The 22,176-nt window shown below is 38.4% G+C and overlaps 1 protein-coding gene across 2 annotated transcripts; it reads left to right on the top strand.

Annotated features, from left to right (window-relative positions):
- The first annotated feature begins 818 nt into the window (after window positions 1-818).
- LOC138102704 (heterogeneous nuclear ribonucleoprotein K) lies at window positions 819-21,886 on the top strand. 2 transcript variants are annotated; one of them, XM_069000460.1, is made up of 16 exons: window positions 819-940; window positions 3,341-3,414; window positions 3,523-3,602; window positions 4,466-4,563; window positions 6,146-6,202; window positions 7,651-7,694; window positions 8,630-8,702; window positions 9,293-9,406; window positions 10,427-10,555; window positions 11,052-11,359; window positions 11,683-11,737; window positions 17,872-17,922; window positions 19,767-19,788; window positions 19,863-19,945; window positions 20,389-20,558; window positions 21,396-21,886. In XM_069000460.1, the coding sequence occupies exons 3-16, from the start codon at window positions 3,554-3,556 to the stop codon at window positions 21,424-21,426; spliced, it is 1,284 nt and encodes a 427-aa protein (XP_068856561.1). In that variant the 5' UTR covers window positions 819-940; window positions 3,341-3,414; window positions 3,523-3,553; the 3' UTR covers window positions 21,427-21,886. The 2 variants fall into 2 exon arrangements, with proteins under 2 accessions (XP_068856561.1, XP_068856560.1); XM_069000459.1 differs by having other exon boundaries at window positions 21,335-21,886.
- Window positions 21,887-22,176: the final 290 nt, after the last annotated feature.

The raw sequence follows: 22,176 nt of genomic DNA, 5'->3' as shown, positions 1-22,176 counted from the left end.
GGTCTAATCTCTAGCATGTCACGCCATTTTCGATAAGTTTCTCGTGTCGTCCATGCAGTCCTAAGACAGCCTGTCACCCGCTTGGCGCTGCTACCCTGTGCCAAGACCCCCGGGGACAGTAAGGCCAGCTGTCACCCCACATCCCTGCGGACACCGACGAGCTTCAGTGGACAGCGATGGATGCTAAGACGAGATGGCCCGTCCCACCAGAGTCACATTAAGGACGACACATACCTCCCTACTCCTCAAACAGGCTGACCAGAGCCCAAGCCCCTTCCCCCGCACCCTACCCTTAGCCGAGCCACCCCATACACTTATCTGAGCCAGGAGCGGTGCCGAACGAGCGAGCGGGCAGAACCAGCAGGGCAGCCCACTTCCCATCACCTGAGTTGTAGGTAGGAAGGAAGACGAAAATACACTTGCTCTCTGTACACAACCCCCAAAAACACCGCGCAACTCAACAGCCAATAGGAGGCGTGGCGCCACGCGCGGCTTTAAGCATCGCAAGAACACTGCCCCGCCTCCTCTAGTGCTAGGGAACAAGCACAAGACGGAGTTTTCGCAGGCGCCATTTTCTCAAAAAACCTCTGAGGTCGCTCTCCTTTACTGCCTTCCATTATCTCCACTGTTCTTGCCGCTCTTCTCGTGGCTCCTGTCAGGCAGGTAAAACAAACAAACAACCTAGGCACACTGCGGCAGTGCAGGGTGGATAGTACTCCTCGTGATACTCAGGCCTGTCTCGCCGTGATCTACACGGAGGGCGGGGCGAACTAGAGGCCATCCCTGCCCTGATGGGCAGTTGCCTTACCCAACGGGGTCGCAGTGGGTCCCCCATGGGGGGAGGAGAGGAGGTGGTTGGGCCAGTCATCTGGCAGTGCTAGTGGATGTGTGTAGGTAGTAGGAGCTGCTCACCTTTCTCTGCCGTACGTGGTGGGTGCAGGTAAGCGCGGTTCGGATGGGGTGTTGCTTGCATTGGGGGTGGGATAGGGGGGATGGGTTAAGCTGGGTTGAAGGAAATTAAGCTGTTGATCGCACCCCTCCCGACCCTGTTGTGCGACACAAAAACACGGGAGGCCTGTTGCCGCCGGGCTCCAGGATTTTCTTGGACTCTCGCAGGGAGAGCGCGGGACGGCGGAATTGGTTAGGTCTGGGGATTGCTGCGTGGAGAAGGAGGGGGCCGGGAGTGACTCCTTAGCTAATGTAGAGTGGTTTTGCGCAACCTGCGGACCCAAGGGGCTCCATCTGCCCTAGGGGAAGGCCGAAAAGGATGATTTGTGTCTCTGCTGGCAGCCGTCGCGTTTCGGTGGCCTTAGTGCGAGCACGGCGGCCCAACTGGTGCCGCTCCCGGAGGGGCGATGTGGTGGAGGCAGGTCGGACTAGCGGGTGCATGTTAAGGCCGGGGGGGGCGGTCGCCACCGCTTTCTGGCGCCTACCTTGGGTAACTGTGGATGGGGTGAGTTTTTGGGAATTATGGTAGGCAGAGAGGAAGACAAGTGAGGGCACTCTCTGCTGCGGCCTATGCGGAAGCAGCCGTGCCAAAACGATTTGGGAGCGTTCTGTAGCAGAGCCTTCTTTTAGGGGCCATGGCGGAGTTCTCGTGGCAGGGCTGTTGCACTCTGTTGGCCCTGCTTGAGCTCGGGTGAGGGCCTCTTGAGTGCCTCCTTTGTGTCTCCCTGGTCAGAGTGGGGGAAATCTTGTGACCGCGTGGTGGTGGTTTGTCGGCTCACGGCTCCGCCTAGCAGTGTGTAGGCGCAATTACAGCGGCCGCCATTTCTGCTGGTCCCCGCCACCACGGAGGTGGGTCTCAGACTTTGGGGGTTATGTAACGGCGCCTTTCCCCCTCCCACCTAGGGAGTGAGCTGGGATTTTGAGCGCTTGGTGGCTGGCTGGTTTTAGAAACTGTGCGAGGGGTAAAGGTGACCATCAGCCCGAGCAGACTTGCGCGTGGGCTGCGGAAGGGGAGAAGGGGAGGCGTCCAGGCGGGAAGGGCCCTTAGTCCCGGAGGGAGCGGGGTAGAGACACGCCGACATCTCCCAGCCCTCTACTCATGTCCGTGACTGCTTTATTCTTTAGATGTTTTTTAAAATGTTGTGTTAGTCAGTTTAATCCTGCAAACTCGATTTGCACAAAAGAGCACAGTAACTAGTCGAGAGCATCTTGTCCTGAACAGTATATTGCACTTCCCCCTGCAGCTCTAGAATTTTTGGGAGGGTCGTAAATTGAATAGGGTCTGGAAGGGTTAGCCATTTGAACCTGGTGAAATTTCTCTTCATGCCTCCATCCCTGCGTTCTAGCAGCGTCTGTTTTGAGACTTGGCTATTCTTTAGGCGGTGATTTTTCTATTAGCTCAAATTAGGGGCCTGGAAATACTAGCATGTGCTGGGAAGGTGGTGTCTCAGCAGTGACTGTAAAAGAGTGCATGCCTACCGGCAGTGCTTGCTGTTAGCCTGCAAAAAAAGGGTAACTTACAAATTAACGGATGATTAAAAGGATGCTTTAAAAAGTTAAACATACCTCACTTTTTCTTCGTGGATATGTGTATCAACTGTTTGTTCAGGCTATGAAAGTTGAGCAATAAAATCCAAAGGAGGGAAAATAGCGTTCTTTGTTTGGCTGTTATCTGTACAAATTAATTTTTTAATAAGGTGCAAAATTTTTCTGCCTGGGCTTTAATTTGTTTTACAAGTATTCTCACGTGGACTCAGCAAAAATAGATCTTGTAAGAGGTGCCTGTTTCACAAGATCAAAAAAGTTTGTCTGTTTTTGAGATTCCTCATACATGTATGCAGAGGTTGCACATTACAGTGTGCTATTTTTAACAAATTTTTTCAAGTGTGGCTTGTGTGTAATGTTTTGTTCATCTGTTATATTGAATGGAAGGCATGCTAGTAAGTTGATAGAAAACTTATTCTAATTTTACCAACATTCATTTTATAACTTTTTGTCTAAATTGTTTAGTCTAAATTTAGAACTAAACAATTAGCAGAGTGAAACATAGCATCTCCTAAAAAGGAAATTCAAGATATGTTCTACAACATCCTAAAAGAAGGAACCAGATAATTATTCACTTTAAATATCTGAAAATCATTGTCAATAAATGTGATTGCTTAAAACTAGCAAATGCTTGAAAATGAGCAAGGTTGGAATAATTCAGAGTGTAATTGTGTATCTGTAAGCTTTTGTACTTGATTATTATTTCTTCTCTTAGTGGTGCTTGGCCTTGTTTTTTCATTTATAAAGAAAAGCTTTGCAGCAAAATATCAGGTCAAAGCCCCGTTTTCAGTTGTAGCAAGAATTAGACCTGTAAGTGAACAGAGTCTGATCTATGCTGTTTTCATAGGTTTCTGAAGCAGTAGGGTTTTGATATCCTGCCCAGAACACTTGAGTTTTGCTCTGCAAGTATATATCAAACTGGTAAGTTCTAAAAGCAGGCATTTCTTCTTGCTTTTCCCATTAGTATGATGTACAATTAGCCTTTTCCCCCACAAAATAATGTACTAGCTCTTTTTTATTCTGCAACAGGTTTTACCTTCACTACTAAGAATAAAAGGTAATGGAGACTGAACAACAGGAGGAGACCTTTACCAACACAGAGACAAATGGTAAATTTTTTAAAGGGCTATTTTATTTTTGGGGAAAGGAAACTTTTTGATTCTTGGTGTTTCTAACTATTTTGGAATGCTTTAACTGTATCAAATGCTTCATTTAATCTTTCAATTTTTAAATGTCCCATGTGGTTTTACGTGATTTTTGTATCATGAATATGTAAGTTTTCTTTGGGAGTATTTTAGTCATGGTATAAGTAGCTAAAAGTTATAAGTAAAGATTTGAAATTATTTGATAGCTAAATACTCAGTACTTGTATGAACAATGTGATCATGTAAAGATACTGTTAGGCATATCTATTACTGTATTTTATTTATTGCAGTTGTTTGTTTGAAGGGATATATATATATGTGAAATATTTCTAAATATTAGCTAAATGAAAAACCTTTTGGACATAATTAGTGAAGAAGAGTTAGAGCATTAGTATTGATCCAGGCCAGTTTTTTAAAGTGATTTGAAATACTGCTTTCCTACTGTTTCACCAGTATTTCAGTATTAGACAAACTACTTTTAATCTTTTGTGCTTTAAGGTTTTCCCAGTTGTAAAAGAAATACTAAGTAGATGATGCAGCACTGTTGTAAACAGTGCTATTTTTTCACTAAGTTTGCAAAATTCTTATTTCAACTGTAGTTTATAAATTTGAATGAGTCTTCACTTATTAATTGATATGTAGACTGATGAAGTAAAAACCTGTTTCTGTGATATAGATGCTCAGGGTAGCTGTCAGAAGTTAGCATTGGTCCTAATGGGAGGGAATGCTTCACTAGGAATACAGTGCATAACTTGATATACAGTTTTATCATGACTTAGAAAGTTAAATATATATTTCTGTTTTCCCCCCTATGGACCTGTCTACAGGCAAACGTCCTGCAGAAGATATGGAAGAAGAACAGGCCTTCAAAAGGTCTCGGAATACAGATGAGATGGTTGAATTGCGCATCTTGCTTCAAAGCAAAGTATGCTTTTTTAGTATCACTATGTTCCTGGTTATACCATTGCTTAAGACAGTGGTGACAGTGTATGTTGTGGTGTATGTTTAGAAAAAACTTGTGCTTTATTTAAAATTTATTAGGAATATTTGTAAGTATGCATAAATGATAGTGAAGTGTATTGCAATCTTCAATAATTTTTTTCAAGGATGAGTCTAATGATCTATGGGACTTCTTTGATTTTAAAAAAATGTACTCATTGAAAAAATAAAGACAGAAATTGTAAGCCACTTCTCATGTTTGAATAGACCATAATTGTTTCCAGGGTAATGACTGTGTATTCATCTTTAGAAAGCAAGCAGTTTAGAGAATGATCAGCTTATGATTGTAAATTAAATATGAGAGGCAAGATGAGGACTTCCTCAAGATTTTAGTAATTTCTCTAGATTTAGTAAATCTATATGTATCAACAGTAGGAAATAAGGGAGTAATGTTTCATGGATTGCAATTGCTTCGTTGGCTAGTATAAATTGTCACAGTAAAACTGCTATTTATGAATCTCCTTTAGTATTTCCAGTTGTTGCAGATGTTTGTGCTGTCTGAAGTAACTCAGTCTTTTGTGTTGGGGTAGGGGAATGTTACCTTAACTCTACATGGCATTTCTAATGAATAGTCAAGTTATGTGGAGTGCTGCAAAATATTTGTGGTGCTGTTAGCATCATGTATGAACTGCATAGTAAAAGCAATAATTTTGCATGTAGTTCTTGAAATAGCCTGGTAAAAAATTAGTTTTACAATTTCCCCTCTTGAATATCTTGAGTTTATTCCTGTTGATTTTAGCAACTGGAGATTAGTAATTGTTTATATTGGTTTTGCATTCTTCAGACTACCTACCTGAGTGGTCAGTTGAGTGTCATAGGCTTCAATCAAAAGTAGCATTTGCTCAAATGTTTGGAATGGGAAAGTGAAATTTGCAAACATTAAAAAAGTGATCAAATAAACTAGCAAAGTTGTTGACCTACATACCATGCATGGAATCCCATAAGTTATTTTTTCAGTCGTATTCTAACTATGAGATGGTTGGGGCCCTGAGCAACCTGATCTAGCAAGTGACATCCCTGCCCATGGTGGGGGGGTTGGAACTAGAATGGTTTGGGTTGGAAGGGACCTTAAAGATGATCTATGTTAAACATGACAGATCCCAGGATAGACCTCTGTGGTACCCTACTTCTTACCAGCCTCTAGGTGCAATAAGATCCATTAACTATTACCAGTCATCCAATCACTTTTTTATTCATCTGCTTGTCCACATATGATTCTATGAGAATACAGGCAGAATTGCCTAGAAACTTAAATTTGAAATTGAAAAAATATTGCTGAGTATTTTTATCTCTGCACTGACCTTTTTTTGACCTTTTTTTTCCCCCATGTTAAAACCACATCAGTTTGTTTTTATTTAATTTGAACCTTTCAAAAGGAAACAAGCCTCACCCCACCCTTAAATGCATCCCACAAGGTAATGCAGAAACAGATACATTGTTAGTCTTCGGTTCAAAAAAATACTCTGTGCTGTATTAGCCTAATGTAACTTCTGAAAACTATTTTCCAGAATGCTGGAGCAGTGATTGGAAAAGGTGGCAAAAATATTAAGGCACTTCGTACAGATGTGAGTATACATGAATTTGAATTAATTTAACACCAATTCTTCCAGAGCACTGCATTGAAAACTTGATTGCATACATTTCTAGAAATTGAGAAATTCAAACCTAGACAACAATAATCCAATAAGCCACTTATAATGATTGTTGGAGAAGATAACTTTGGTTTTTCAATTTGTGTTTTAATTGAAGCCCAGCTCAAGTTATGTGGGAGGAGAGGTTTATATTAAACCTCTTTGCTTTCAAACAGGGTTCCTCTAAATTGCACACTTAAAATGAGTTTACATCTATAATTAGAAATGTTGGCAAAACTTAAAACCTGTAACTATACCATTTCCTATATGTGTGAATCCATTATAGTGCTATTGAAAACTATCACTGGTGGCTGGCTTAACCCAGCGATAAAAGGATTCTTGAACTTCCTTTCATAGAAACCCCAAAACGTAATGGTCCATCTGTTTTTACTTTAACAGTGTGGACATAAAGCACAAAAACATTGAAGTTAAGGTTGCATGATTTAGATACAGGTATAGAACAGTAAAGAAACATTTTATTTTAGTTGGAAGCATTTTTAAGTGGTCATTACTTATTTACCTATTCATATTTTATGTGGGTTGACTCTTGTGATTAGACACACATTCAGTGTAAATGTTATGTATTTATAAAACTTGGCAATGCTTCTTAAATTCCATTTGTTTACACTCCTGTACTTAGCATCAGCTACAATTTTGGCAATTTTTTTCAGGCAAGACTGTGTTCAACACAATATTTGCTAATATATCATTGCAAAATCAGTTCCATCTAAGTTCACAAACTATAGCAACTAGAATTGAGGATTAAACTGAAATGGTCAGGAATCATGCAAACAAGCTTTGGCAGCTAGTGGTTTTGTTTGTTTTAAGTAAATAAACACATCACCTTACTCCAGATAATTTAACTTGTCTGGAATACTAACTTTCCCAACTTGCCCAAGGTTTCAGTAATATGAATCTCAACAGTTTTTGTGTCTACGTTCATGAGCCAGCTTGCTACTGAAACATCATTGTTAAAAGTAAAATGAAGTTTAGTCAGATAACACAACTTGTGAAGATCCATACTGTTAAGCCACAGTTGATATAGCAATTCATTATTGTGTTAGTCTTCAAAACAACTTAAACTTGCTTCATTAACTGAGAGTAATAAGTATAGTTTGTATTAAATTAAAATTTATTGCTTTTCCCCCTTTTCCCTCTCCTTGTTTTTTGGCCATATATCTCCGTTACCCATGTACTGGATCGACTTGCCCCTGCGTTGCCCACCATGACGTTGGCCCATCCGCCCCTGAACGCCCATGTGAAAACCCTGGTTGGCTATGCCCAAAAATGTGCTCGTTGCTAAACGGGTACCATACTTGACAACTTCTGATTGAATGCCCATGCCCAATGCCAACATCCACGAACGCCAATGACCAATGCAGTACAATGCAAGTGTTTCAGTCCCAGACAGCAGTGGCCCCGAGCGGTATGTCCCAACAGTTTATGCCTCACTGCCTGATTAGAAAGAGAGAAATGTCTTTTATTACCTGCCTTTGATATAAATAGTATCCCCTTATAGACCGTGTATTGTTTTTTTTAAAGTTTTCTGTCTTATTTTCCCCATTAAGTCTTTTTGTCACTGAACTTTTACGTGAGTTGGCCACCCAAACAATCCACTAATTTTATTTCATTGGAAAGAGCACAGCTTCAAGTGTTGTATATTTACTGTATTATAAATCAAATTGATTCAGGAGTCTCTTGCTCTGGTCTTTGTGGCCCACCTTTCTCCCCCCAGCATTGTCCGTTCATAATTATTTCTGCTAAAATACTAACTCTAGTTCACTTCTCATTTGTGTTACGTTTTTGTTTGTTTGTGGGGTTGTGTTTTTTATTTGTTTTGGGGTTTTTCCCCTTGTATTTATATTCCATTTCTTGCAGAGCCCATTAGCAATCTAATTTCTATCTGGTGTCTCAACCTTACTCCAGATATAATGTTGACTACTTACATATCCCCACCTTTTCTGCAAAAAGGTGTGCTAGTTTTACCAATGTAATGGTAAGGGTATACTAAATTAGTAGTGGTGGGGAAAATGAATATTCACTCATACTTTAAGTTTTGGATCAATTTCTTGCCTGGTTAATCTGTCTGAGCCCTTCCAAAAGCTCTTGTGAGTTCTCTTGCTCTCTCTGCAAGACCTACCTAGCCTTAAATTCTTGTATTCATCATGCATATATATTGGACATAAACAAAGATGCATGTGTTGTAAATCCATTGAACAAGTTTACTTTAAATGGGGAATATTAATTGTAAGGTCTTCTGTGTAGTCAATCTTGTTAGAATTTTGTGTATGATTATGAATACTAAACTTATTTCTGCTACTTTCCACCTTCTCTGTTTTCTGACACTATGGCCTCTAACAGTATCTTGAGTATAAGTGCAGATACAGAGACAATTGGAGAAATCTTGAAGAAGATTATCCCTACTTTGGAAGAGGTATGTCTCTTAGGTTTGTTTCTTTTTCAGAGATAAAAATTTAGATTTTAAAACAAGATAATTCTAGATGATTGCATCCTTTTTTAAATATATTAAATTAGAAAGTAAAACCCAGCCTTTTTTTGAAAGAAGACCTATAGCTCTCAATGTATGTGTTGGCATTTTTTTTTATAGGGGACAGAGAAAATTTTTTCTTATAAAATTAATATTTGGAACAGCTTCCTCCCCTTCAAACCACCTGTTTTCTTACTAGTTCCCAATTTGAAGTAGCTATTGTAATTTCCATTCTGCCTTTGCTTTGTAATCAAGTGTGTTGCACTGTTGGATATATTAAAATTCTATATAACAGCAACAATAATAAAAGAAATAAAGAAAGCTAATTTGACATCACCTTGTGTTGAGGCAAATTTAAAATATGTGATTTTTTTGGGGGGGGGATAGCAAATACTGTATTACAGTTCAGCAATAAATTAAGTCGTGCTATGCTGTTTGGAGAAAAATCTTAACAAAGAAAATCAAAATTAGTATTTGGATTTTTCAATTATTTTTTTTCCCCTGACTAATATTTTATTTTTGTATGCATCTTACAGTACCAGCACTACAAAGGTAGCGACTTTGACTGTGAATTAAGACTTCTAATTCACCAAAGTCTAGCAGGAGGAATTATTGGTGTCAAGGGTGCTAAAATCAAAGAACTCAGAGAGGTACTGTTTCCTATTCTTTTCAGATTCTGCTTTTATTCTATAAACAAATTAGGTATTTGTGTTCATAGGCAGTGAGTGTAAGCTTCATCTGTGATCTATGATTAAGAACATATTTCATACATGAAGTAGCTGTTGGTGATAGAGCCCAGAACTACTTATAAAGCTTTTAAGTGTATTAGCAGTAATCTTTATAAATAAAGGATACTTTTTAAAATTAAAATGCCATTCATCACGCCTTCTGGAATGAACTGCTGAATAGGCTATATCGGTGGTGTTGGACATGGAAAACTATTTAGTGTGGATGCATCTCCATAAACTCTTTAATGATAATTTAATAGATGTTTGAATATTGTTATAAAAAAGTATGGTGGGGTTTTCTTAGGGTTTTGTTTGTTTAGTTTTTGCTTTTTTTAAGTTTCACTACCTTGAAGACTACAGTTTCCTTTGTGAAGGAATGAGGGTTTTTTTAAAAAAGCTAGTGGTCTCTATCAATCTAGAGTGTTCTTTTCTGTCCTTTCCTCACATTGCGTCAAAGGCAATTCCAGGTCAGTTTAGGCATAAGCTACTATTTGTGTGGAATGAGGAGAAGGCAAGATGAATAGACATAATCCTAGCAGCATTGCTGTCTTGCATCCAAAGCATGTTTTTATGACATGAAGGCTTATATAACCTGTAAGCTCATAATGAATATGTGGTCCTTTTGCTTGTATTTGATTAAATAACCGTGTAGATGAGCCATAATTGAAAGATTTTAAAAATCTAAATTTTTCACTAGCATTTCATACAAAGTGATGCCACTGCAGTTCTTAAAAATATAATATTTTAAGATTAAATTTGTTGTAAGAACTCAGAAGCCAAGCATTCACTTAAAGTGACTAGAAGTTTAATGATTTGGTTTGATTGTTTCTTTTAAAATGTTTTAGTGTGTGTCTTACCCATTTTGTTTTCAGTAAGTTTATAAAATTGTTTAAAATACTTCTATTTGAAGATTTTGGAGGTTGCTTTTCTTTTATTCAACAGAACACTCAAACCACCATTAAGCTCTTTCAAGAATGTTGTCCTCATTCCACTGATAGAGTGGTGCTTATTGGTGGAAAACCTGATAGAGTTGTGGAATGTATCAAGATTATCTTGGATCTTATCTCTGAGGTAATGTCTCTTAAACTTATTCTTTCACTGGTATTCATGAAAGGAGGATTTGGCTGAAAAATTATATCTTTCCATTTCTATTTTTAATTCAATGCCTCTTCTCCAGTAACAAAATAAGTGTTGGACTGTTAGCACCTTTTGAAATTATTCCTACTTGCTAGAATTGGAGTGTACCTTATTGGAGAGAGAAGACATTTTTGGTACCAAGGGACTTAGTCATGCTTTACATATCAGTAAAATAAGAAAATTTAAATTGGGGGGCAAGTGAGACAAATGTATGTGCCACCCATCAATAACAGCAATTTCTCTATCATAGTTAAGCTGTCAGGAAGCATATCACTACCCCTGCCTTGCTTATGAGTATTGTGAAATAAAGAACATATTCAGCATGTATAAATTCATATTTATATATTTAATATATTAATTTAATGAAATATAGTTGTATCAGTGCTAACTGGTGGGAGGGGTGGTGGTTTTGTTTTTGTGTGTGTCTTAGTCTCCAATTAAAGGACGGGCCCAGCCTTATGATCCCAATTTCTATGATGAAACATATGACTATGGTGGCTTCACAATGATGTTTGATGATAGAAGGGGACGTCCAGTAGGCTTTCCCATGCGTGGAAGAGGAGGCTTTGATCGAATGCCTCCTGGTCGTGGCGGACGACCTATGCCTCCATCAAGAAGAGATTATGATGATATGAGCCCTCGCAGAGGACCTCCACCACCGCCGCCAGGCCGTGGTGGCAGAGGTGGCAGCAGAGCTCGTAATCTTCCTCTTCCTCCTCCACCACCTCCTCGTGGCGGGTAAGCTGTTGCATAAATGCATTGTACAAGTTGAGTAACATTTACTGAATTGTGCCCATGTTTCCAGGACTTGTTTCACACTCAGTGTTGGTAGTGATTATACAGGGTTGAGTGTGTATTGCACCAGAAAATTTTGAAAAGTATTTGAATTTAATTATTTCTGCAGTATTATCAGGACTAGTAGTTCTGTAACTTTATGTCATTCAGAACTAGGCTAAAGCATTTAGAAATTCATAATTGTATGCAAATTGTTAAAACTTGAATTAGAATATATAAACTAGTTCATAACATGAGTCATGTGCTGCTGCTTTTTCTCATTTTAGAGATCTTATGTCTTATGACCGAAGAGGTAGACCTGGAGACCGTTATGATGGAATGGTAGGAGTTAAAATTTGTTTTGTTTAGTAAATACAGTTAGCACTTTGAGGAAACTTCTTGAATACGTACATTTAAGTGTGGAACACGCGTGCTTCTGATAAACTTTGATATCTCCAAAATGTTTTGGCCATACAAAGGGTCTCCCCAAGAATACAACTGTTTGAGTTGTAAAGAGTATTTGGGATGTGATCTGCTGTGTGGTTTTGGTTTGTGGGATTTTTTTTGTTTGGTTGGTTGTTTTTCCCTGCCTACCATCAACAATGGAATAGAAAGTTGGTAGAGCACAGTCCCTACAGGTTTTATTACACAGACCATCTCGTAGACTGTCTTTTTAATCAGGATGACAAATAGAATTTGGGAGGCTTTTCAGATTAAGAAAGCATGTCAGAACAATGTTTTCCAACAGATGTTAACAAAATTTAAGAGAACATGAATAATATCTCTAAAGGGCTCTAGTTGGTCTGGCAGATAATTGCTTTTTTAATTCAGTTCTTTATGCTGATTTGTCTGAAAAAAAATCTATAATTTCAAATGTTTTGGAGCCAGGACCACTGTTAAGATGAATTTTAAATGAAATTAGATACATTTCAACCATGTTGGGAGGTGGGGAGAATTAAAAAATGCATAAAGATATTCTTCCATGTTGTACTCTGAAATATGACTTCATGGTAGTTGTTTATTGTATCCTTTATTGTATCCTCTTTCCTGGGAAGAGAAATCCTAGGTATCTGGGAGGTAAACCTCTGGTTAACAATATCTTCTTTTTTTTTTTTCCCCCCCCCCTCCTCTGGCACTGTTTGGCACATTCTTTAAGGTGACAGGTTAGATGAGATTATTTTATTTTAAATGAATGGAAGAGAAAGTAGAGGAGCTATGAAATGGGCTACCTAAATGAGATTTACACATTGGTGCCTTCTGGGAGGAAGAGGCAATTACTTCCAGTAACACATACTGGAAGTACATATTGAAAGAATGTCAAAATTGAGGCACCAGAAGCCTAGCAGAAATATTGAAACTAAAGACTTGCATTTAAAATTATTAAAACCACAGACCACTCCCACCCGCCCAAAAAAGAAGTAAACAAACCCACAATTAAAAAAAAACACAACATAAAAAGCAGCAAGTTGTCTATGCTACTCAGGATCTTAAGAAACTAGGAGTCATGAACTAGACCTCTAAGATCACTTATTTGTATTTTCATGTTTTCAAAGCTCAGGTTTTGTGTTTTCTTATTTGCAGCTGGTAAAACCAATGTCAGGGCATATAAACAGAGCAATCTGCCCTTCCTTGGGTATGTGGTTGAGCACAGTCTTCAGCTTGGGCAATAGTGTGTTCTAGTTCTGTTCCATTCCATTTAGAATAGAAAAATCTATTTGAACTCTAGCCTGACTTTGATCAGGTTGACCTTGGCTTTCTTGACATGAGTTTCTACAAATAAATAGGAGTCATCTCTGCTCATTTTCCATGTTCTGAAAAGCAATTCTATTTCCTCTTCACAGTGGAGCTGCTCATGGCTTTGGCTGCTTTATGCATGAGTTTCATAGCTTACAATGAGGTCTGCTTTCTGACAGATTGTATTTAATTTCTAGTTTTGGCTAGCCATAATCCCAGTATCCTTAACTGTATAAGCACATGAGAAGTCTTTCCATGGATTGTGAGGCTAAAGCTCAAAGTTTCGTGCCAGAAATATAAGGTCTTGAGCTGCTATGCATTTCATGTAGAAACCATTCTGTAGCAAAACATTTAGAGTAAACCAACATCATTGTGGTTTGTGAAGTAATGCATGGGAAAGGCAACTTTCAGAGAGCAGGACTGCCATTTTACATAAATACATTAAAAGGCAAGAATAGTCTCTTCAGACCAACATCTTGGAGATGTTGAATCTACAGAAATCCTCATTTTCTGCCAGATCTTTTCTCTAAAAGTGGGAAAGTTCAGACTTGTAAGATGGTGAATCAAGACTGGATGGTGAAACTTGAATTTTCTGAGATGTAACAAGACTGATAGTCTTGTAAATTTGAAGATGGGAGGAAAAAATAATTGTATATATATATATAATTTATTCTGAAGCATTTTACTGAAAAACATACATGCATTGTTTCTCTTATTTACAGTGGTATATATTTTAGGCTATAAGTACTCCAAATCAAATGCCTATGGACCATGACAGCTATTTTGATAGCCAAGAAAACACAAATGCATTTCCACTATTACTTTTTAAACACCCCCATCCCCATGGGTGCTTTAGATATACAAATGCACAAAAACATACCAGGGAAAAAATAAGGTGGAGAAGTACATATAAAGCTATTTAATCACCCTCTTCCCCTTTTTTTTTTTGTTTTTTGCTATAATGGTCAATTCCTAATGCTATCAAAATATTTTTAAATTGAAGTTAATCAAGAGCTAAATCAGTGTCTGTTGTAGTGTATGTTCAAACATCTCATCTGGTTTTCCCCATTCAAATGATTCCTACTGCTAAATCATTATATATATGTGTGTGTATATATATATATATATGTGTCTGTATTAGCACTTCAATAGAGGTACATACTCTAAAAAAATATTAAACATACTTCATGTTTAAAGAGGTTTGATATTAAGGAGCACGTTAAAATAAGTGAAGGAAAAGATGTTTGACACATCTACATAAATACTAAAATTAACAAAATTTCAAATTTTGCTCTTCTGGGCCAAGGAATTTTCCATCAGTTAGTATTACATGTGTATTTTTCAATTGCATGCAAAAGGCAATAAATTCTTATTCATACTAATCACTTTGTCTTATCCAGTCAATGTTGTATTTGGTTTTCGTTTCATTTGCATTGGTTGCTAGTAGTAACTAGCACAAATTAATCTGTAGAGAAGAAAATTGTATGCACCTAGTATTTTAGGAACCATTTTTAAAGGAGCACTTATATTTTCATAGAATCACAGAATATCCTGAGTTGGAAGGGACCCACAACGACCATCAAGTCCAACTCCTGGCTCTGCACAGGACACCCCAACAATCCCACCCTGTGCCTGAGAGCATTGTCCAAACGCTCCTTGAGCTCTGGCAGCCTTAGGGCCGTGACCAGTGCCCTGGCTTCTAGTGCACAACCACCCTCTGGGTGAAGAACTTTTCCTGGTATCCTCCCCTGACACAGCTTTGTGCTGTTTTCTCGGGTCCTGTCACTGGTCACCAGAGAAGAGATCAGTGCTGCCCCTCCACTTCCCCTTTTGAGGAAGATGTGGACTGCAATGAGGTATCACCTCAGTCTTCCCTTCTCCCACGACCTCAGCTGCTCCTCATATGGCTTCCCCTCAAGGCCCTTCACCATCTTCATAGTCTGCCTTTGGACGCTCTCTAATAGCTTAATATCTTTCTTCTAGTCTGGCACCCAAAACTGCACACAGGACTCGAGATGAAGCCACCCCAGTGCAGAGCAGAGCGGGACAATCACCTTCCTTGACCTGGTGATGCTGGGCCTGATGCCCCCCAGGCTATGGTTGGCCCTCCTGGCTGCCAGGGCACTGCTGCTTCATGTTAAACTTGCCATCAAGCAGGACCTCCAGGTCCCTTTATGTGGTACTGCTTTCCAACATCTCTTTCCCCAGTCTGTACATCCAGGGTTGTCCCATCCCAGGTGCAGAATCCAGCACTTTCCCTTGTTGTACTTGATATGGTTGTTGATGGCCTCTGATTTGTCGAGGTCTCTGCAGGGCCTCCCTGCTTTTAGAGTCAATAGCTCCTCCCACTTTAGTGTTGTTGGCAAAGTTACTTAGTATACCTTCGAATCTTGTGTCCAAGTCATTTATGAAGATGTTGAAGGAGCATGGGGCCTAAAATGGAGCCCTGTGGACCCCTACTAGTGACAGGTCACCAGTCTGATGTCACCCCATTCACTATAACCCTTTGTGCCTGACCTGTGAGCCAGTTGCTCACCCATTGCATGACATGGTTATCCAGACGTGTGCTAGGCATTTTGTCCAGAAGGATCCTGGGAGAGACAGTATTGAAAGCTTTACTGAAATCCAAAATGATCACATCAACTGGCTTCCCTTGATCAAGTAGGTGGGTTACCTTGTCATAAGAAGAAATCAAGTTTGTCAAGCAGGTCTTTCACCTCATGAAGCTGTACTGGCTGTAACCAATGACTGCAATGCAGTCATTATCTATCAGGTGTTTTTCAATAACTCCCAGAATAATCTCCATAACTTTACCAGGCACTGAAGTGAGACTGACAGGCCTGTAGTTTCCATGGTCATCCTTCTTGCCCTTCTTGAAAATTGGGCCAACCTTTTCCAGCTTCCAGTTAGCTGGGACCTCCAGATTCCCAAGATTGTTCACAAATCATTGAGGGAAGTCTCACAATGACATTAGCCAGCTCTTTGGGTACTCTTGGATGAATCCCATCAGGCACCATAGATTTATAGGGATCCACCTGGAGCAGCAGATCCTGCTCAACTTCAGGGTCAACTGGGAGTTGATCATTCTTGCAGTCATGGTCCTCCAGCTCAGGGCATTGGGACCTCCTTGGTCTATCTTCTGAGTTGAAGACAGAGGCAAAGAATGCGTTAAAAATGTTTGCCTTGTCTCTGTCTCTGTGAGGTGACCATCCTTATCCTGTAACAGGCCAATGTTATTTATGGTCTCCTTTTTGCTATTGATATATTTTTAAAAGCTTTATTGTCCCCCACAGTTCTGGCAGCTTCAATTTCAATTGAGCTTTGGCTGCCCAAATTTTCTCACTACAGGGGCAAGCAGCATCTCTGTATTCTTCCCATGTCACCTGACCTTGCTTCCACTGGGTATACACCTTCCTCTTTTGCCTTAGCTCCAGAAAATTATCCCTGCTCAGCCAAGCCAGCCTTTTGCCTCACCTGCTTGACTCCTGACATTTGGGAATTGTCTGTGCCCTTAGGAAGTGGTACTTAAAAAGTGGCCAGCACTAATGGACCCCAACACCTTCCAAAGCATCTTACCAGGGGACCGTACTTGTTCACTGAGAAGCTTGAAGTCTGCTGTCCTCATGTTCAGGGTTGAAGTTTTGCTGGCACTTTTTTCTTTTCACCAGAGATTTTAAATTTGATTGCTTCATGGTCACTGTGGCCAAGATGGCCACCAATTATCACTTCACTCTTGAGCGCCTCTCTGTTAATGAGCAACAAATCAAGGAAGGCACCTTTCCTAGTTGGCTCCCCTAGTACCTGTACCATGATGTCATCCAGGTGTTTTAGGAATCTTCTGGCCCTGGTTGTACCAGCTGTGTGGTGTTCCAGTTAACATCCAGCAAGATGAAGTCCCCCAAAAGGACAAGGGCAGTTGATTTGGAGGTGTCCCTTAGTTCCTTAAAGAATAATTAATCAGTGGTGTCGTCCTTTTTTTAGTGTGCCATTCATGTCATGTTGTGTTTTAACTCAGCAAAGGCCTTTGCCTTAATAGTAATTTGAAGTGGATACTACAAATTGTATTTTTATAATTTTGTTGATTTTTTTTCCCCAACATTTGTTATAGAAGACTAAAGGAAAGAGATGCTATATATCACACTTTGAAAAAGTAATTTGATTTCCAATATAATTAGGCAGTAGTAGATTATTAGTTTAGCTGTTGGCTATATGAGGTATATGGAAAATAATTAACAAAATATGAGAAGCTATGTCCTTCCTGCTTGACCCATTGGTGACATAGATATATCAATGACAGTTACCTGTTTTATTAAATGCCTTTCCTGTTATGTTTTTATGCATGAGAGAAGTAGAAGGTTTTGGTATCTGAGAGTAACATCTTTTACTATATAGTACAGTTCTAGTACTTAGAGGTAAAAAAAAAACAAGCAACCAACTGTTCAAGCTTTGCTCTGCCCTTAACTGTCTGACATCCTTTGTGTAAGAGGAAAATCTGTTTACGCCACAGAAACAAGGAAAAAAGGAAGTGTGACCAGTAACAGTTCCCTAGCAATAAAAGGGAGTAAATCTTGTAACTGGTCTATGTTTTTTACTTTTGAGCCTTTATAGTAGTTTAAGTAATGCAGAAAAATGTTTCTCTATATTGCTGTGTGTGTGTTTGCCAAGTTACCTATAAACCTCCATAACATGGACTTCATTTGGATTCATTTTCTCTTTTCCTTCTATTACATTGTCCCTGGAAGATGATGCAGTGTCATGTAGATGCCTGTGATGACATGCAGCCACCAGAGTTGGTGAGTGTGCTCATGCTTTTATTTGACTACCTTAATAGTTTATTTTTGAGGAAAATAATTTGAATTAAGTGATAACTGGAATTTTTTGAGATTGAATGTAGTTAGCAGCAGCTTGCACCTTTGAAAAATCCCTAAAGCTGCCATTGTAACTCAGGTTATTAACAGTTTATGTCCTGAACAGTGAATCCTATACAGGCAGTTAATGTTCCACAATGGAAGCATGCAGCAGCACAACCAAGAGAAGCTTTTCTGTTGTATTGTCTCTTTTGTACCCTATTTTACTGTTTCTAAGTTGTAACTTTCACTGTAACTCTTGCTTTGTCAGCACCCTGTAGGTGCATCTATTTAGGAATACGTTTTATTTAACTTCATCATGTTGTGCTTTCCCCTGTTTCAAATGAGGAATGCTAAAAGTAATTCTTTACTTATAGTTCTGGATAAACTTGTGCATTACCTATCCATATATTTGAAAGTATTCCATTTGATTTGTGTTTATCAAACTTCTTACTCTTAGAGGGTTTAAGGAGGAAAGTTCAAAGGGCATCAGCAAGTGTTTATGCTGTGTAGAAGATGGCAAAGTGCCACCAAATATTAAATGTTAGTTCCTAGTTTACATAAACATTGCAGTTAGAATTACTCATCTGCTGTCAAATTAATTTGCTGTCTTGTAGTCTGGGGAGGAGAAGTAGCAGAAAGGATCAAGAAAATGATTGTTCATTACAAGTTAGCCTGAAAAATAGATTCCCTGTGCAAAATATCAGCAGAAATAGGTAGAAGAGTATGTGGAATATGCAGCTCTGATCAGTCTCTGAATTGTTCTAAGCAGTGTCCTTCATTGTTTTGTATTTTGCACTCCACTACAAGCTCTTTTTATATTGTATTATGGTCTGTATTGCTAAGCAATGTGATTGCACAATACAGGTTGCTTAGAAACAGATGAACAACTTTTTCTGAATAGCTTCCATTTTGATGGGGCTCTAAAAACCTGACAGGTGTTTGGTTTTTGTTTTGGAAAAAGTTATTGCATTACAACTTCTGCAAACAAGTAGTTCACACAGATTCCTGTATTTCAGTGTTATCAGTTGAATTCTAGAGAAGTGTGCACATCTATTTCTGCTTCTACAGGAAGATTAAAATGAGTGTGTGTGCATATAAAAGGCATTAGGTCAAATTAAGCACTTGATATCAAGTACCAGTCCTAAAAATAAAAGCAGTCAGGAGTGCTGCATTACAGTGATTTGGATTTGTTATATGACAGTTTTAGCAGAACAGTAGTAATTAGTGTCACGATTGTCCCTTCTAAGATGCAAAGGATTGTAGCATAGTCTGACTGGAGAGACAAGTTATAAAGTTATTAGAGTTGAATTGGTTTTTCCTCAAGGTGGAGTAGGAGGGTTGACAGTTACCAGGTAAATGTCTTGTCCCAAACTGAAACTTTAATTTCTCCTGAGCTGTATAGGTAGTAGTAATAAGGCTGAACTCTTATCTTTGGATTTGAATGCTAGTTTAGTTCAAGGGTCAGGAGTAGATCAGCATCAAGAGCTGTTTACCAACTGAATTGATAAGGTTGCTTGGTAAATTGGTATGGCCAGATCTTAATGACTTATTCTTAGAGATTTTAACAGAGCTAGCTATGAGTCTTGTGGGATATTCCCCCTGACCCCTTGTTCCTGGTCTGCCCTCTTCCCCACTTTGTCTTTAATGACACTTAGATTAAGGTTGTGGGTTAGGATTTTTGCATAAAATAGGCTCAAAGTTAACAGTATGATACTTGAGATGAAAACATGTTAATGAATCCCAGCTGGTTTTACTATTTAAGGTTTTTCTTTCTCTTTTTCTTATAGTTTGAGGGTGGCTCTGGATATGGTAAGTTTTTATAGAGAACTTTGACATGCACTTCATTTAGTCAGTAAGAGGCTTGATGCATATGTTTAAATCAGACTATTCTTACACAGGGGGCCGTGGTTCATATGGAGATCTTGGTGGACCCATCATCACAACACAAGTAACGATTCCCAAAGATGTAAGTGAAACTGACTTGCTTTCCAATTGTGTTTGAATAAATAAATTAAAAGTCACAGCCTTTTCTTAGTCTATGTAAGTAAATCAGAAGTATTTGGGGTGCTTGTCAAGTACTTTTAATATAAAGCAAGTGTTTCTAAATCATCAAAAGTTTATTCTTAAGGATGTTTGTTTTGTCTTGACTTTAGAGATTGCATTGAACTATTTTTTAATTGTTAATATTCAGTAATAGAGATGGTCTACATAACTTCTTTTTACAAACACTTGGTTCTTCCAACTTTATCCCACCTGTGTTTATATAATATACATTACAGTGACTGCTTTGAGGCTGTAAAAGAGTAAGCTTCCATTGTAACTCTTAAAACTAAATGGATGGAAGCTACTTGAACAGTACTGTGCAGAGAAAGTTATATCAAGAAATGAATGCTTTATTTTCTCCCCTAGTTGGCAGGTTCTATTATTGGAAAGGGAGGCCAGAGAATCAAACAAATACGTCATGAGTCTGGAGCTTCAATCAAAATCGATGAACCACTAGAAGGCTCAGAAGATCGAATAATAACTATTACAGGAACACAGGATCAGATACAAAATGCTCAGTATTTACTGCAGAACAGGCAAGTTGAAGCTTAATGCTGTCCTTACTGTCATTTTTAAACTGACTTTCCTACTACTACATTCTAAAGCTCATCTCTGTAATATAGTTTTTAGAAGACAGGATTTAAGTAACTATTGAACCTAACTTCTCTAGTGATAGGTCTGCCTTGATTCTTTTTTCTCTGTTCTAATGAAAATGAAAATTCCCTCAAAACTAATCTTGATGGAAGACACCTTAGCCAAGCAGTCCTCTCATTTCTCTGGTGAAAATTGCTGCAAAAAAATTACCTGTAATTAATTATATAGAACCTGTAGAAAATATAGAAGATTTCAGTGGACGTTGGTCTAGTTCTGTGTGGAAGACTAGTGATTTTGTTGTTTTTAGATAACCGACAACAAATCACAGTCTGCCATATGGCACAGGCCATGCCTCTACAGGACAAGTTGAAATCAATTGGTGCTGTTATGCAGCATTTCACACCTTGCTGGCATTACTTTCTCTTCTTCTGAATATTAACAGTTTTGGACGTAGTTTACTTAGTTTTGCTTTAATAACATGTTGGCTATCATAGCATTTTTTAATGTTTACTTGAATGTTTGGCTTTAGATTACTAATATTTAAATGTGCTTTAAATAATTATATGCCTATAATTATTAGTCATTAACCTTTTAAAATTATTTACTTTAAATAGTATTGGAGATTTGTAGTTTAATCTTTAAGAATGCCATTGTAAATATTGATGCAAGATGTATGGTCAATCATTCTAATACATGCTTTTTTCTTTTTCTTTTATAGTGTGAAGCAGTATGCAGATGTTGAAGGATTCTAATGCAAGATTATTTTTTCTTTTTTATAGTGTGAAGCAGTATTCTGGAAAGTTTTTCTAAGACTAGTGAAGAACTGAAGGAGTCCTGCACCTTTTTTTTTTTTTTTTTTTAAATATCTGCTTCTGTTTAAATAGCCAACATTCCTCTGCTTCATAGGTGTTCTGCATTTGAGGTGTAGTGGAATCTGCTTTTCGCCAGATGTAATGTTTTAGTTCATTACAAATATTTGGGGTAGGAAAAGGTTGCACAAGACTAACACTGAAATTTTGAAACAGCAGCAAAGAGTGGATTTTATTTTTGTTCAGTGGTGGTAAATTGTAATGGGTTTTTTTTTCCCCTGTAACTATTGTGAACACCCTGCTTTATGTACACTGTAATTTTTTTTAATTTTTTTTTTTTTTGAAGGGGGGAAAGGACTGGTTGTTCACATGTCTCTGGCATCCTTTGAGGGCAGTGTGCAGAATGTAATGTTCTTTTTTAAGATGTATTTTACAATTTTTAAATAAATTTAGTAAACCTATTATTGGTGGACATTTTTTTTATATATGTAAGGTAATACCTAAAATGGATACACCCTTTCCCCCCCCCCCCACAAGAAAATGCGTAAATGAAAGTTGCTGTTAAGCTTGCTCTTCTGCTTCTTTGATATAGATGGAGTTACATGTTTTTGGCAAATTAAAGAAACAGTGTGGAAACTGGCTTGGCTTTGCTATTTGGGGAGAAAAAGTAAAAAAATATTAATGCAAACGTTGCGTAAAATTTGACCTTTTTTTTCATGTTTTTGGCCCTCTGCAGTGTATATATATATAT

This window comes from Aphelocoma coerulescens (genome assembly GCF_041296385.1).
Source record: "Aphelocoma coerulescens isolate FSJ_1873_10779 chromosome W unlocalized genomic scaffold, UR_Acoe_1.0 ChrW_unloc_scaf_1, whole genome shotgun sequence".
In the NCBI taxonomy this organism is placed as follows: Eukaryota; Metazoa; Chordata; class Aves; order Passeriformes; family Corvidae; genus Aphelocoma; species Aphelocoma coerulescens.
This window is presented reverse-complemented; position numbering and strand designations above follow the sequence as displayed.